At 46.4% G+C, this 13,403-nt stretch overlaps 5 protein-coding genes across 5 annotated transcripts; all 5 read left to right on the top strand.

The window, feature by feature from the left end:
• Positions 1-934: 934 nt before the first annotated feature.
• VTN77DRAFT_4025 (uncharacterized protein) lies at positions 935-3,978 on the top strand (the record flags this gene model as incomplete). The annotated part of the gene is made up of 2 exons (XM_069420039.1): positions 935-1,303; positions 1,378-3,978. 2 exons carry the CDS (start codon positions 935-937, stop codon positions 3,976-3,978), a joined length of 2,970 nt encoding a protein of 989 aa, XP_069277929.1.
• Positions 3,979-7,232: 3,254 nt separating this feature from the next.
• On the top strand, positions 7,233-8,045 carry VTN77DRAFT_4026 (uncharacterized protein; the record flags this gene model as incomplete). Its single annotated transcript, XM_069420040.1, has 3 exons — positions 7,233-7,314; positions 7,378-7,656; positions 7,714-8,045. The coding sequence occupies 3 exons, from the start codon at positions 7,233-7,235 to the stop codon at positions 8,043-8,045; spliced, it is 693 nt and encodes a 230-aa protein (XP_069277930.1).
• Positions 8,046-8,167: 122 nt separating this feature from the next.
• On the top strand, positions 8,168-8,812 carry VTN77DRAFT_4027 (uncharacterized protein; the record flags this gene model as incomplete). Its single annotated transcript, XM_069420041.1, has 1 exon — positions 8,168-8,812. One exon carries the CDS (start codon positions 8,168-8,170, stop codon positions 8,810-8,812), a length of 645 nt encoding a protein of 214 aa, XP_069277931.1.
• A 121-nt stretch (positions 8,813-8,933) lies between these two features.
• Positions 8,934-9,344, top strand: VTN77DRAFT_4028 (uncharacterized protein; the record flags this gene model as incomplete). The annotated part of the gene is made up of 2 exons (XM_069420042.1): positions 8,934-9,109; positions 9,173-9,344. The coding sequence occupies 2 exons, from the start codon at positions 8,934-8,936 to the stop codon at positions 9,342-9,344; spliced, it is 348 nt and encodes a 115-aa protein (XP_069277932.1).
• Positions 9,345-10,546: 1,202 nt separating this feature from the next.
• VTN77DRAFT_4029 (uncharacterized protein) lies at positions 10,547-10,854 on the top strand (the record flags this gene model as incomplete). The annotated part of the gene is made up of 2 exons (XM_069420043.1): positions 10,547-10,634; positions 10,751-10,854. The coding sequence occupies 2 exons, from the start codon at positions 10,547-10,549 to the stop codon at positions 10,852-10,854; spliced, it is 192 nt and encodes a 63-aa protein (XP_069277933.1).
• Positions 10,855-13,403: the final 2,549 nt, after the last annotated feature.

Genomic DNA, 13,403 nt, shown 5'->3' on the forward strand with positions numbered 1-13,403 from the left:
TGCTTGAGTATCACGGTGCTGCCGCGGACAGCGATAGGCTGCGGTTGATGAGCGTCACGTGATCTTGGGAATATCTTCATCTTACAACTTGCAACATTCCGAAGCTCTTCGAGCTACGTCCTGTCCATAGAGCCTGCCTGTACCAGCCTGTCCAGCAGCCTGCGGCCTGTGGATATATAGCCTGTAGCTAGCCTGAGTGTCAACTACCTTAATTGATCTGTTTTTCATACCTGCAAGCCCGCACCTTGACATTGAGGGTGGATTTAGAACTGATGTTTATGAGAAATACTGACTGCTTTGTCATGCCGGCTTCTTCTATTTATTAACTGCTTGCGTTATTTATTTTTCCCCTGTCATAATACAGATTCAAGCTCAGAGCTACGAGGCAATTATATATAATGAAAATGGTATTCCTCCATGTGCACTATATATATATCGAAGTACTAGACCATCTAAATAATTTGAGGTAGCGTTGGAGATATACTGTTAAGCCCCTTATTTTTAGAAAAAAAAGTTTAGCAAGAGTCTGACTACTTCTCCTAAATCTGACGTCTCTCCCTAACTAATGTGTTTTATAAAAAGATAGATGCCTCGTAGTTTCTCTAACCGCCAGGAAACCATTGGATGACTGATATATATGAATACTAACGTCCACCATGGTAAAATGGACATTAAACCTTGAATGATGGTTGAATGATAGTTTTCAAAGGCCCTCATATCCTATACAGTAATTACAGGCCGAATTAGAAAATCATCAAAGTATTGTCTTTTTTATAGAAATCTATACTATGTTACTTTGACGATTCAACTTAAACCCAGTATACTTCCTCAAGTCATGTGACTTCGCGTTGTAGCGCGTTCCGCCCGTTGCAACACAACGAGAGCGCGTTGAGCTCTCACTGAAACGAACAAGACATCATCTCGGACGGCGTCAATGGACTCCATTCTCGATGGGCTGAATCCCGCTCAGCGCACAGCCGTCACCTCGCCGGCCTCCATCCTCCAAGTCCTCGCTCCTCCGGGCTCCGGAAAGACCAAGACGCTGACGGCGCGCGTCGCCTACCTCCTGTCGCACTATGGCTTCCGGCCCCAAGATGTCATCTGCTGCACCTTCACCATCAAGGCGAGTCGGGAGATGCGCGAGCGCATCGCCAAGCTGATCGGCGATCAACTGGAGTCGAAGCTGATCCTGGGCACGTTCCATTCGATCTGTCGCCGGTATCTCGTCGCGTATGGCCATTTGATTGGGCTGAAGAAGGGGTTTGGCATTGCGGATAGCAATGATAGTTTGGCTATTATCAAAGTAGGAGACAGTTAAAAGGCCTTTCCTGTTTACATTCTTTTGCTTACAAAAGGTTTATATTTGGCTGCTGGTAGAGAGTCGTGAAGCGCCTCAAACTTAATATTCAACCAAATACCGCGCGATCGAGGATTTCCAGTCACAAAGCGCAAGGCATCAGCTGGGAGGAGTTGGCAGAGAGACATCGACATCAGAAATCAGTGGAGCAGCAGGAATTCGTCCAGGTCTATCGCGAATACGAGTCGGCATTGGCGAATTCGAACCTGCTCGACTACGATGATCTGCTGCTGCGATGTGTGGATCTCCTCCGACAACATCCCCACTGCGTGTCGAACGTGCAGGCCGTCCTTGTGGACGAGTTCCAGGATACGAATCGGATCCAGTTCGAGTTGATGAATCTGTTTGCGGCCAAGCACAGACGCATCACCATCGTCGGGGACCCGGACCAGAGTATCTACGGATTCCGCTCGGCGGAGATCAAGAATCTGGAGCGGATGCAACGGCTGTACAAAGACACCGCTGTGGTGCTGCTAGAAGATAATTACCGCTCGTCGGGGGCTATTCTCAGTTCCGCCGAGGAGGTCATCGAGCAGGACACCTCTCGACCTGCAAAGAAACTACATCCTACGCACAGCATGGGGACCATGCCCGTTCTGCGAAAACTTCCTAATGCGGCTGCGGAAGCCCAATGGCTCGTCACCGAGATCAAGAGATGCATGGCCCTTACGGGCAATCTTCTCAAACCCTCTGATTTCGCAGTGCTCCTCCGGTCGGCGTCTCTGTCTCGCCAGATCGAATCGGAGATGGGCAAGCAAGGAATCCCATACCGGATGGTAGGTGGCTCCAGGTTTTTTGATCGTGTTGAAATCAAACTCCTGCTCGACTATCTCCGAGTGGTGAGTCATCCGGAAAACACCGACGCCCTCAGCTGGATCCTCAATGTACCATCTCGAAGGATCGGTGACGAGACGGTGAAAATCTTGACGGCAGGCGCAGAGGAGTCAAATGTGCCGTTGTGGACCTTTATCAAAGAGGTCGCACAGGGTCGCCGGTCGACCAAGAAGAGTCTGTCCAAGGCTGCAGACCAGGGCTTGAGTGCTTTCGTCGGGTTGATAGAGAGTGCAAGGCAGAAGTTGCAGGAATGCTTCGATGATTCGGCGCCTCGAGTTGTACTGGAATTTCTGATCAAGAAGCTTTCCTTCCGGGAATATCTCACCGCGACTTATCCACTGGATGAAGAAAATCGTTGGGCCAACGTCGAAGAGCTATTGGCTCAAGCCGGGGACGCTTCGGCGACGAGCGCCGAGCACGAGGAGAGTCTGCCTGAGATCGAGGGGCTTGAGCAGCAACAGGGACATCCTGGTGAGGAAGCCCTGACGCGTTTTCTGGCCAATGTCGCCCTGTCCACCGAGGCTACCCCCGACGAGGGCGACCAGCCTCAAGAGAAGGTCACCATCTCAACCATCCATGCCGCCAAAGGACTGGAGTGGCCGGTCGTGTTTGTTGCGGCTGTCTACGAGGGAATTATCCCGCATTCGCGAGCTGAAGATAGCGATGAAGAACGACGGCTACTGTACGTGGCCATGACAAGAGCGCAGGCGCTCTTGTATCTCAGCTTTCCACTTCGAGATTCCAAGAACGGCGACGATACGAAGCCGACCTCGTTTCTGCCGCCGCAGATTGTCGAGAGCCGGTTTCGTCCAACAGGGCCCCAGTTCCACGACAAGGCGGTGTTTGCAATTGCAGACATTCTCCGTCGGGCGCGACCGGCGGAAGAAGACATGTTGCGAGGCATCGAGGGTCTTCCAAGCGTGTATGATGACCTGTGGACGGCTGACGGGGAGGAGAATCCGGGGATGGTCACCAGATGGGACGGCACCCGGGCGATGCAACCTGATGACCAGCCGCCCAAACGACGCAGGCTGGAGGAGGAAAACAACCGGCCTGGAGGTGGTTCGACGTATATCGGATCATCCACGTACACCATGAACAACACTGCCAGCTTCTCAATCTCAAACAACACCCTCTCGATGGGGTTCTCGACCGCAAGGCAACATCTGGCGACAACACAAGCGACAGCCCTGAACAAGCCGGTCAAAGAGACCAGTGCAGGCCGTCGAACGGGCGGCTTAACGCAGGGGACGATATCGGCTTTCTTTGGCCAACCGGGCGAGAAGCAGCAAGGCTCCAGACCTCTCTTTTCGACGAATATGCCGGCAGCTAGAACAGGGCGAAACGAGCAAATCGGATGTCGCGTCGACCACCCTTCCCAGGCATCGCGAGGCTCTGCTCAACGACTTCCCGACGAACTCACCGACCATCGCGTCCAGCCACAGCGATTCAAACCACCGCGCCCGATCCTGGAGGGCTCCGATCCGATTCCCAACCGATACACGTGGCTGACTGCGTCAAAGGACCGCTCGACGAAAAAGGATGATGTCTCCAAGACAGAAGAAACCGCGACGACTGCGACGGCGACCGATGAGATTAAAAAGCCTGGCAGCCTCGCCACCGACGTCCGTCCGGCTGCCACGTACCACACGACAACGATGTCGATGGTGCAGCAGCAGATGGGGTCGACAGGGAGAAAGACGCTGGGGATTCGCCGGAGTGTGCACAACGGGTGGGCGGAGCGGATGAGCAGGGCGAGCAATCAGTCGCGATGTCGGGAGGAGTAGGTAGATTTAGGAAATATACCTGTTGTACGGAGGACAGCTGTTGTAATACATTTATGAAGGCTATGATTGAAGCTATGATTTATTTGTGTAACGATGGTTATCCACCAGTACGGAGAAAGGGACGTTGACATCCTACGGAGTACGGAGTACATAGTGCTGTAGGATTGATTGGTGCCACGTTCAACAGTACTGTACTCCGTACCTACATTAATTGGGTACTCCGTCCCTTGCAGCAAGGCCTTTCTCCGTGAATACCCTACCGAAGTAGTCTGTACGGAGTCCTTGGATGGAACGCACTCACCTAAATTCTAACTCGTTCATCTTAGGTACTATTGCACTGTCTGTCATCATGACTCGCTACCAGCGATCGAATCAATCAATAATTATATAATAGTGTAAATCACTAGGCATGTCCGCTTTATTCTTTAGCAGCCAAAGTTACCTACCTAAGGCAGGTGACCTATCAACCTTAGGTAGTAGGTAGGTGCCTGAGGTAATCCGGGTGCACGAGTCAGGTGACGCGGATGTACTCGATTCTACTCCTTACAGTTTTCCAGTGGCACTCACTCTACCTAGGTAGGTACTACTGTAGCCTGTAGGTACATTACGGAGTCGTAGGTTTGATTGGAAGGGTCGTCAAAAGGCCTTGCGCAACGCTTTGAGAACCATAGCCACTGCTACTGCCAGGGCGAGGGCCAGAGCCAGGCACAGCCTCAATCGAGATCAATTCCTAGCTACTACCATACTAGGCATCTACAGCACATATGTATGTACTCCATCGAGGCGACGGAAATCGTCGAGGAAAATGGATAGGATGATCGGGATACTGGAGACCTGAGTCACCTGACGGGCACATACCTACCTACCTAAGTCTGCCAGGTCTGCCTTAGGTAGGTAGGTAAGTGTAACTTAGGTTAGGTCGCAGCACCATGCGCCCAATTATTCGAGATCACCACCATCATCGTCGTCGTCGCTGTCAACGTGAGACTGAGACTGGGAACAGTGTCAGTCATGACTATTTTTTATTATCATCGTACACGGCACTCCATAGCTGAGTAGGAGTTTACCCGAGTAGCCTCGTTATTATCATGACTTGGTCGCTGTCGCTGGCCAAGGAATAGCAATTCTCCTTGTATGGAGTACTTCGTAGAAGGTGAATAATCAACGCGTGGTGTGGCTTAGCTGACAGCCAGGCTGCGTTATTATTAATCATTGGTCTGGTGCTACCAGTCAGCCTCACCAGAGTGCGCCACTGCCACTGCCTGCTGAACAGCCTCCAGCCTCTTTGTGGCTTTTCCTTTGCTGCCTTGCTAGAGCGCCTGATAGGCTGACTGACAAGTGGTGGTGATCACGGGGCAGATAGTCATGTGCCATTATTCCGTATAAGGCGACAAGTCAGGCCTCAGTATTCCCATATACTCCGTATTATTATGTCGCGAAGTTCGATTTCAGCCTCCTTAGTACCAATTCTTGCCTCTGCAGGTGCAACCTTACCCATTGATGAATGAGTGAAATGGGCCAATTCCACAAAAACGTTCCTTGATACTATTGCTGGGCTTTGGTCAGGATGACAGACTAAAGAAGTCATGGCTTATTAGTCTTGCTTCTGTCAGGTTGAGATGTTTTACTAACCACACCTGATATGGCGTGAAGAGAACAAATGAACAATCCAAAAACACTATATACAAATGAAGCGACAGTCGCATCCTGTAACTATAGCAGGCTCAATATAATGCTGGAGTCATGAAAAGTAGACCCTACAAGAATTGCCTACTCAGGTCAAGGCTGTGCCAATGTGATTAGGCAATCACTGTCATAGTTAACCAGGCTTCTTATCTAACTCCAAGCATGTAGTATGCAAGAACCTCCTCGGCTCTCTCTCAGAGGCAGATTAATTTTAGCAGCATATCTGGCATCTCTCATCTGTTGAGATTGCTATTTGATTCCACAGAACCTTGTATCTATTTACTAAAAAAAAAAAGGGCTCTAACTATCCAAATCAATACCTATCACTATAAATGCTCCCTTCTGTCAAGTAAGAACCACAGAGAACCTTATGGTAATGTGGTGACAAATCTAGAGGTTCTCAAAAACTGGAACTGCTTGTTATGAATTATTCACAAAGATATAGGCAATGTCCCTACAAGTGGAATTTGCAGCCAAGTCTCTCATTTCAGTTAGAAGACCCACAATGGAGTGGCATAGAAAAATCTGATGACTACAAGATTTGTTGGACGATACCTAGAAACGAATTCTGACATGATTTGACGCGTTGATCGTTGAGAACCCAATCAATATGCGTCCTGTCGAGATGTTAGAAGCATTATATCAGGGCCCGATACAAGTCAATCTGCCATGGCAGATAGAAACCAAAACCAAAGAAAAAAAACATATAGAAAGAAAGAAGAAAAAGAGTATTGTTACTTTGGCTTTGGAAGAAGATCATGAGACTCACTGAAATCCAATTAAGTTGTCATGTGCAGACCGGGTGCTCCTAACAGCCATTCATTTGACACTGGAGTGCACTGTGGGGGAAAAAAAAAAGCTGCAGCATTTGTTTAGTTTGGGGACATTAGTTATTTGTCAAACTACAAAACGTGCCATGGTGGATAAGTGTTTGTGATTTTCCCACTCATTTCACAGCTTCAGAAAACAAAAGATGATGATATGGGACCAGTACATACTTGCAACAGTCTTGTATACATATGAAATCCCGTATTTTTTCCTTATCTATATATAAAGGACCAAATCTCTTATTCAGGCAAATATTTCATAGTGGCCGGAATCTTATTGTGATAGTCATCAATCTACCTTATCGGTTGCTAGAAAGGATGTTCCGTGCCTCACGTGGCCTTATTAGTGACCACCACATCTTCGGAGCCACCTAGTTTAGTACACAATACAATCATCATCCACCACCTTGAGCTTCTTGTTCTCATCATCACTAGATCTGGCCTAGATCAGGCCCAGAGCCATGAATATTATCATCTTGTGTCATAGACCGATTAGGCCGTGGCAAAGGAGGTGAGGCCCTAAGATGCCTATATGGGTGAGGTCTGCCTAGTGCGGGCCTGCCTTAGCAGCTGACTGAGGGCTGACTGAGCCTGCTACCAAAAATTTATTTTCGTGATGCCCCCCAATGTTATTATACTTTACTTCTTTCTATCCTGTTACTACTTGTGATCTACAGGAGAAGATACACTAGGACATAAGGGATCTAACCTTCTAAGAATCTAATCTTGCTGAAATCCCAAATGGTCTCTCTTAAGCAAGGCTGCATATGTTGTGCCTATTGTATTGGAGGGGGGAAGACATGGACACAGAGATTCCGGGCCAGTAAGTGTTCGTACTATTCCATATTGGCTTGTTGTCATCACTCTCTTAACCAGCTATATACAGTATATTCTACTCCTGATGGAGTCCGACTGTCTGGCATTGGCCTGCGTAATCACTTTGAAGGCGAATTTCTTATTTCTACTGACGAAACTGCGCGGTGGGATACTATGGGTGACGACTTTATTAGGCTCTCGGCGACGCCCGAAGACAACCGACAGAATGCATTTGTCTTTCATGATACCTGTTGGGGGCTCCTCCGAGAACATTTCAACAATGAGTCAATTCCTTTGGAACGGCTCTTCGAGGTTTGTGGGTTAATGCCACCAACTATAGGTGGAGACGGTCAGTTGTCCATGAACATGAGAAGGTAGCCATTATTAAAATTGACAAAGCGGGCAGCCCGTGAATATCTGGAACAAGACCCATGTAAGATAGCAGGAGTCCGAGCGCTCTTGCATCCTACAAAGAATCTACCAAGACCAAGCCCTGGAGTCGCGCACCTGCGGAAAATTGCGAAGAACGAAGATGATTTCTTCGGGAGACTTCCACCTGAAATCCGGGAAGAAATAGCTGCCTATCTGCCAACGGCGGACTTCTATAACCTCCGCTATGTTTCACGGATGATGGCAGCCATATTCTCAAGTCAGGCATTCTGGGCAACTAGATTCGAAGTCGACGGAGATCGCGGCTTCCTATCCTATCTTAAAAAAAGCAAGACGCAGGGGCGGTAAAGCATCTCGAAGAAATTGGCAACTACTATACCACTGCACTAACGAGACGAATATCTGTGATGGTCTAGAGAACAAAAAGAGAATTTGGGCTGTGCACCGATGGCTCAAAGATATAACAACTTATGACTTTGGCGCCGGATCCCTGGAACATGTCCCGTAATGATCTGGAGACGGCCAGCTGGGACTGGAAAGAAGTGCAGGGAGATTTACGTATCGATCCTGACCTTCCTTTCCCTCGCTTTTCACGTTATCTTGAGATATCGCACAAGCAGTGTGTTTACATACCCCGTCCCCTCGCCAAGATTGCTGTCTCCATCCTTCAAGAGGTGGAAAAAACTTATATAACAGGTATGGAGCTCATCTCTGAAGAAACAAAGATCAGCATGGGGTACAAGATACCAGGACAACAGGTAACGATAGATGTCAAACTCTTGAGAGGATTTGAAGCAGCCATTGGAAGTGGAGGCATTCATGCACTCCGGATCATTACTGACACTAACTCAACCTCGATTCCTGAATCAGAGTTATTCCTAAATGAGAGGTCCTTCATGGGAGAGGACCCGTTAATTCCTGGATATCGGCCTCTACATTGGACTCTTTTCGGTGGTCCAGACGGTAGTGACCTTCGCTCTTTGACAGGAATATCTGTTACTTTGTTCGATAACCAGCCTTTCGTTATGAAGTTCTTTTACAATAAGGAATGGGATTCCAAGAGAAGGGCCTTGAACTTGGCTATCATCCGTCAAAAATATTTGGGAGCACTATAATATTTCCTATTGATGGACCAGGCGGAGAGATTATTGAGGCTGTGGATGTTGCTGTTCAATACTATCCTAATGAAAGTGCTTATTGTCACTTTAGACAGGGGGTACCACGATATTATAAGGTATGTCAAACATGCATTACATTTTCAATGCTGAATGGTGTTCCAGATTTCCACAAATCGTGGTAGATGTTGTTGGTTTCGACGCACTGAGATGCCCAGATCAGAAGAAGAAGAGGCTTCGCTTAAAAGGCTTGAAATTGTACCAGGGACAACTCTCATTGGGCTTTATGCAGCGAAGGTAAGTTTTGCATCATTTTCTTGTGTTGTTCATGTGGTCATTCGAGGCTGACGGGGGAAATAGCATTATGAGCATGGTGTTATCAGTCTTGGTGTTATATCAGCAGCAATTTAGAGTATTGACATCTACAAGGGGTTGCATAGTTAATTGTATGGTCTTTTCTTGTTCTTTCATGGACTGTTCATTATGCAGGTTTCTTGTTCAATTTAGTAACCTATACTCCCTAATTAAGTAAAAAATAGTACTACCTAGGTACTAACTATAAAAGGTACATAACTACCTACCTAGGGAGGCTTTCTAAGACCTAAAAGCCTAAATCTAGTCTTAAACTAAGTATTAACCGGTATTAAAAACTTAGAGAACCTAAAAACTTTAAAAATTAGGAATTTATTATCTACTATCATAGATATCATTGTTATCAGTACTCTGCTGAGTCAGTGTCAAGTCTGCTCACATGATCTGGCAGCATCCAGAATGTCGGGTCGGGGAAGAGGAAGCGTGCTTCCATCAAGTCACAACCCAGGAAACGCAGGCGCAGGCGAAGGCAGCCATGAAGATTCCCTGTTGTGTCCAGCCTAACTGCAACCTGTCTGGATAGATCCTACCTTCAGCCTCCTACAGGCAAGCCAGTGGCCAGCTGAAACATCACTAAGAGCGAGACTCGACGAATCGATGGGAAGAGAATGTCCGCCTTCGCTGCGATGGTTACTGGTGAATCTGGTGATGCAAGTCGGGGCCCCGACCGTTGGGGGTGCAGCCAATGGGCCCCCGCGACCCCTGTGCCTGGCAGCAATCAATCTGCCAGCTGCCAGTGGCACTCCAGGCTTACTTTAGAAAATAGAAACAGCAGAGCCTGAGTTCTGGTGCTGCCTGTCAGTTGACTCGGCGAAAGTCGGCGCGTCTTCCAAAACGCCTCTGCTTACCAAAATGGCATGCGCCTCACAGCCTTTGTTTGCCATCGGGCGCCGCCAACAGACGTTGACCCTGATGTCTAGACGACTGAGTTGGGGTAAGCATGCGATGAGCAACCATCCTGCTATCTGCATTCCGACTACAAAACCCCTCTCGTGCCCTCGCCTGATCGCAGGTTTCGATCCGATCAAAATCATCAAAATCAATAAATCTTGCAACATTCTTGCCTACAATTCAGCCACGATCCCTGCTAGGGAAGCACCGCCCCCAACACCTTCCGTCTGATCCCTGTTTTTGGCTTTGCTGTGACTCAGTCGCTGGCAGCGCCACGATACTGTGCCTGCGCCATACTACGGTTGATATCTACGCATCTGATCTCGTTAATAATATCTTCTCTCGATCAATCCTCCGCTATCTCCTGCTCAAACTCTCCAAACTTGTGCTGTCGCTGCTCGTGGTCATAGACACGACCAACGTGCTCCTGGCCTGATTCTCATTGCAACTAGTCCACAGACCACTTTCAACATGCCTCACAAAATTGAGCTTTCCGAATCCAATTCCCCCAGCCAGGGCAGCACCAACGAGAGGATTCAGTTCCACGCGGATACGCAAGGTATGTCGCTATCCCCAACATCTATGCTCTCTCCCCAGATCGTCCATCCAGGATGGTTTTAATTAGCTCGCAATAATCGGACGATCGCAGGCTAACTTGACTGGCGACACTTCTAGATCCCAATCGCAGATCCAACCCCAAAGTCGTCATCCACAACGGAGGCGGGCCACGCTACGACGAAAAGAGACCCGCGGGCTGGGATAAGAATCGCTGGAAATAGAGGCTCTACCAATAGCGGGTGTCTCCGCTTTCGACTTCGCGCGTCTTTTGTTGCAAAAGTGAGGCGGGCGATCGACATGCTTTGATTACCTGCATGGATGCATGCAAGTGAGCGTCAACATTCTAGACCTGGACACTGCGCATGCATTCATGCATTCATTCATTCATTGTTCCTGCAGATGCCATGCTGGCTGCCGTTTGCCTTTTTTGCACTGGACGCATGCCACTTGCTTACTCCGTGGATTCCTGCTTCACCCTGTACCACTGTACTATTACCTGTACGAGTGTGGATGACCTGTTTGTTCGCCTTGTTCCGTTGTTGTTGTTTGTTCTGATTGTTTCTATCCATCACATATTTTTTTTTCTGTTTTGTTTGCTTCTTTTGCGGCATCATTATGATTGCTCATCGGCCTGACGCTGTACTCTGCCCACCGCCTGGTTCTCTGAGTCAGGAGCGAGTGCAGCTAGGTATCTAACCTGCCGCATTTCACCTTTCGGGTTTATTGCATTGGGACATCGCATAGGATTGGGATATGATTCTGGCCCGGCGCAAACTTGTGTATTAGGATAGGATACTGATGGCGCGAGGATTGGATTATTGTTTCTTTGTTGGCTTTGACTGAGTGTACAACACTTCAACCTTGTCAGTGCACACACATTTGACATTTTCTTTCTTCTGTCTTTGTATTGCTCAGCTTGTACAGTATTTACTGCAAGCATGACATGTACTGTACTTTATTACAAGAGACAGAGAGCCCCAATCCTAGATAGAATTCTTAGAGAGAATAATGCTAGACAGCTCTTATACATTATACCTTTATCTTGAATTGATATTCTTGATTTTCTACTCACTATCCAATATATTATTCAATATTATTCTACCTAAGTGATCCTACTTTCCTTGCGTCCCTGACTGAGTTTACATACTTAGATACTTACTTGCATTACAGTAATAATAAATCTCCAATAATTATTAATCATTACATATCGTCGTTGCTCGTTGCTGTCAGTCAGTCGTCCCCCCTACCTGTAAGTAATATTAATGTAAGTAATTGCCTAAAAAGACATCTCAAACATTCATCTATATATTTTTTTCGGCCTTCGGTTGGTTTTCTCTGAAACAAGTTTCGGGAGAGCAGAAATAAGCTTAAGGAGCATCATCATCATCGGAGAATAATTCTCGGGAACTATATGACCATAACCATAACCATAACCAACTTATGCATAAGAATAAGAATAAGCGACCATAAGCATAATCATAAGGCTGGAACGGCATGAACGGCGTATCATATCATACATATCATATATACCTAGATGATTTCGATCAAACAGCAGAGAATTAATTAATGATGACAATTAACTGAAAATTAGTGAAGTGCGAATGGGAAACAGAAAGATTTGGTAGTAAACCAAACCAGCTTATTAAATAAAAATTAAACTAAAATGGAGGTTCTTCTCTTTTTCCTTCTTGATTTTCTTACTTATTCACTATCTATAATAATACATTGTCTATCGTTCTGCGTTCCACACTTTGCTTGAGGAAATATTTAGATATTTCCTCAATTTAAAATATTTGAAATCTTTAATAGATGATAAATAAAGCAAGAAACCAGACTACAAAAATAAAACCTCCCTGGACCAAGGAACATGGACACATTACAGAAACAGAAACAGCGCGATCAGAGAGAGAGAGAAATGATTTCTTCAGCAGACAACATCATTGATTTTTTTTTCCTTTTTAAGAAAAAAAAATCAAAGGTTCCATCTTTTAATCTTCCGTATAATCTTTTTTTACTTGCTTTTTGTTGAATTTCCGTTCTTGACAAAACAAAACAAAAAAAAGGATGAGTTGATCGACGAGTCTTTCTGGCGCATGGAAGCAATAATAGCGAGCTTGCCTCCGTGACACCGCGGGATCTCATCTACCTACATATGTACATACACTGCCTAAGTTATTCTCCAAAAAGGCCAATAATTTAGCGAATAAAACTACCTAACTAACCCTGCTGCGGGATGGAATTGAAAAAACTTCTCTGCCTCTAGGACACAGATTTGATTCATCCTTATTAACTGAAATAGTCATTATTAACTACTATTATGTGAAAATCTCTAATGGGAATGATAGAATTAATGCCGTGCATTTACTTAAATGGATGCTGAATTCCATGAGAAATAGATACCCTACCCGTCCAGATAAAATGGCTTCTTAGTCATTCATTCATTCTCCTCCTCCCCCTTTATTTACACTGAGAATCCGTTACTACTAGGATATTACATTAATGTCAACTCAGTGCCTACCTACGTAACCTATCAGCTTTACTTCAGGTGTTTGAAGTTACAGTAGTAAGGAACTGATTATGAGGATATCAAGAGGTATGTATGTAATGTACTCCGTTACAGTAGTTAGTATTCAAGTACTTGCACCTAGTATATAGTCGCTTCGATCCATTCTACTCTGTAGAACGTGGGAGATTTTTTTTTTGTTTTTTTCCGGTGTCGATTCCCCCTTTCTTTACCCATCTTAACCAGATCTTATTGGGTGCTAGGTAC

This window comes from Rasamsonia byssochlamydoides, assembly GCF_041956645.1.
Source record: "Rasamsonia byssochlamydoides strain NRRL 3658 unplaced genomic scaffold VTN77scaffold_29, whole genome shotgun sequence".
Lineage (NCBI taxonomy): Eukaryota > Fungi > Ascomycota > Eurotiomycetes > Eurotiales > Trichocomaceae > Rasamsonia > Rasamsonia byssochlamydoides.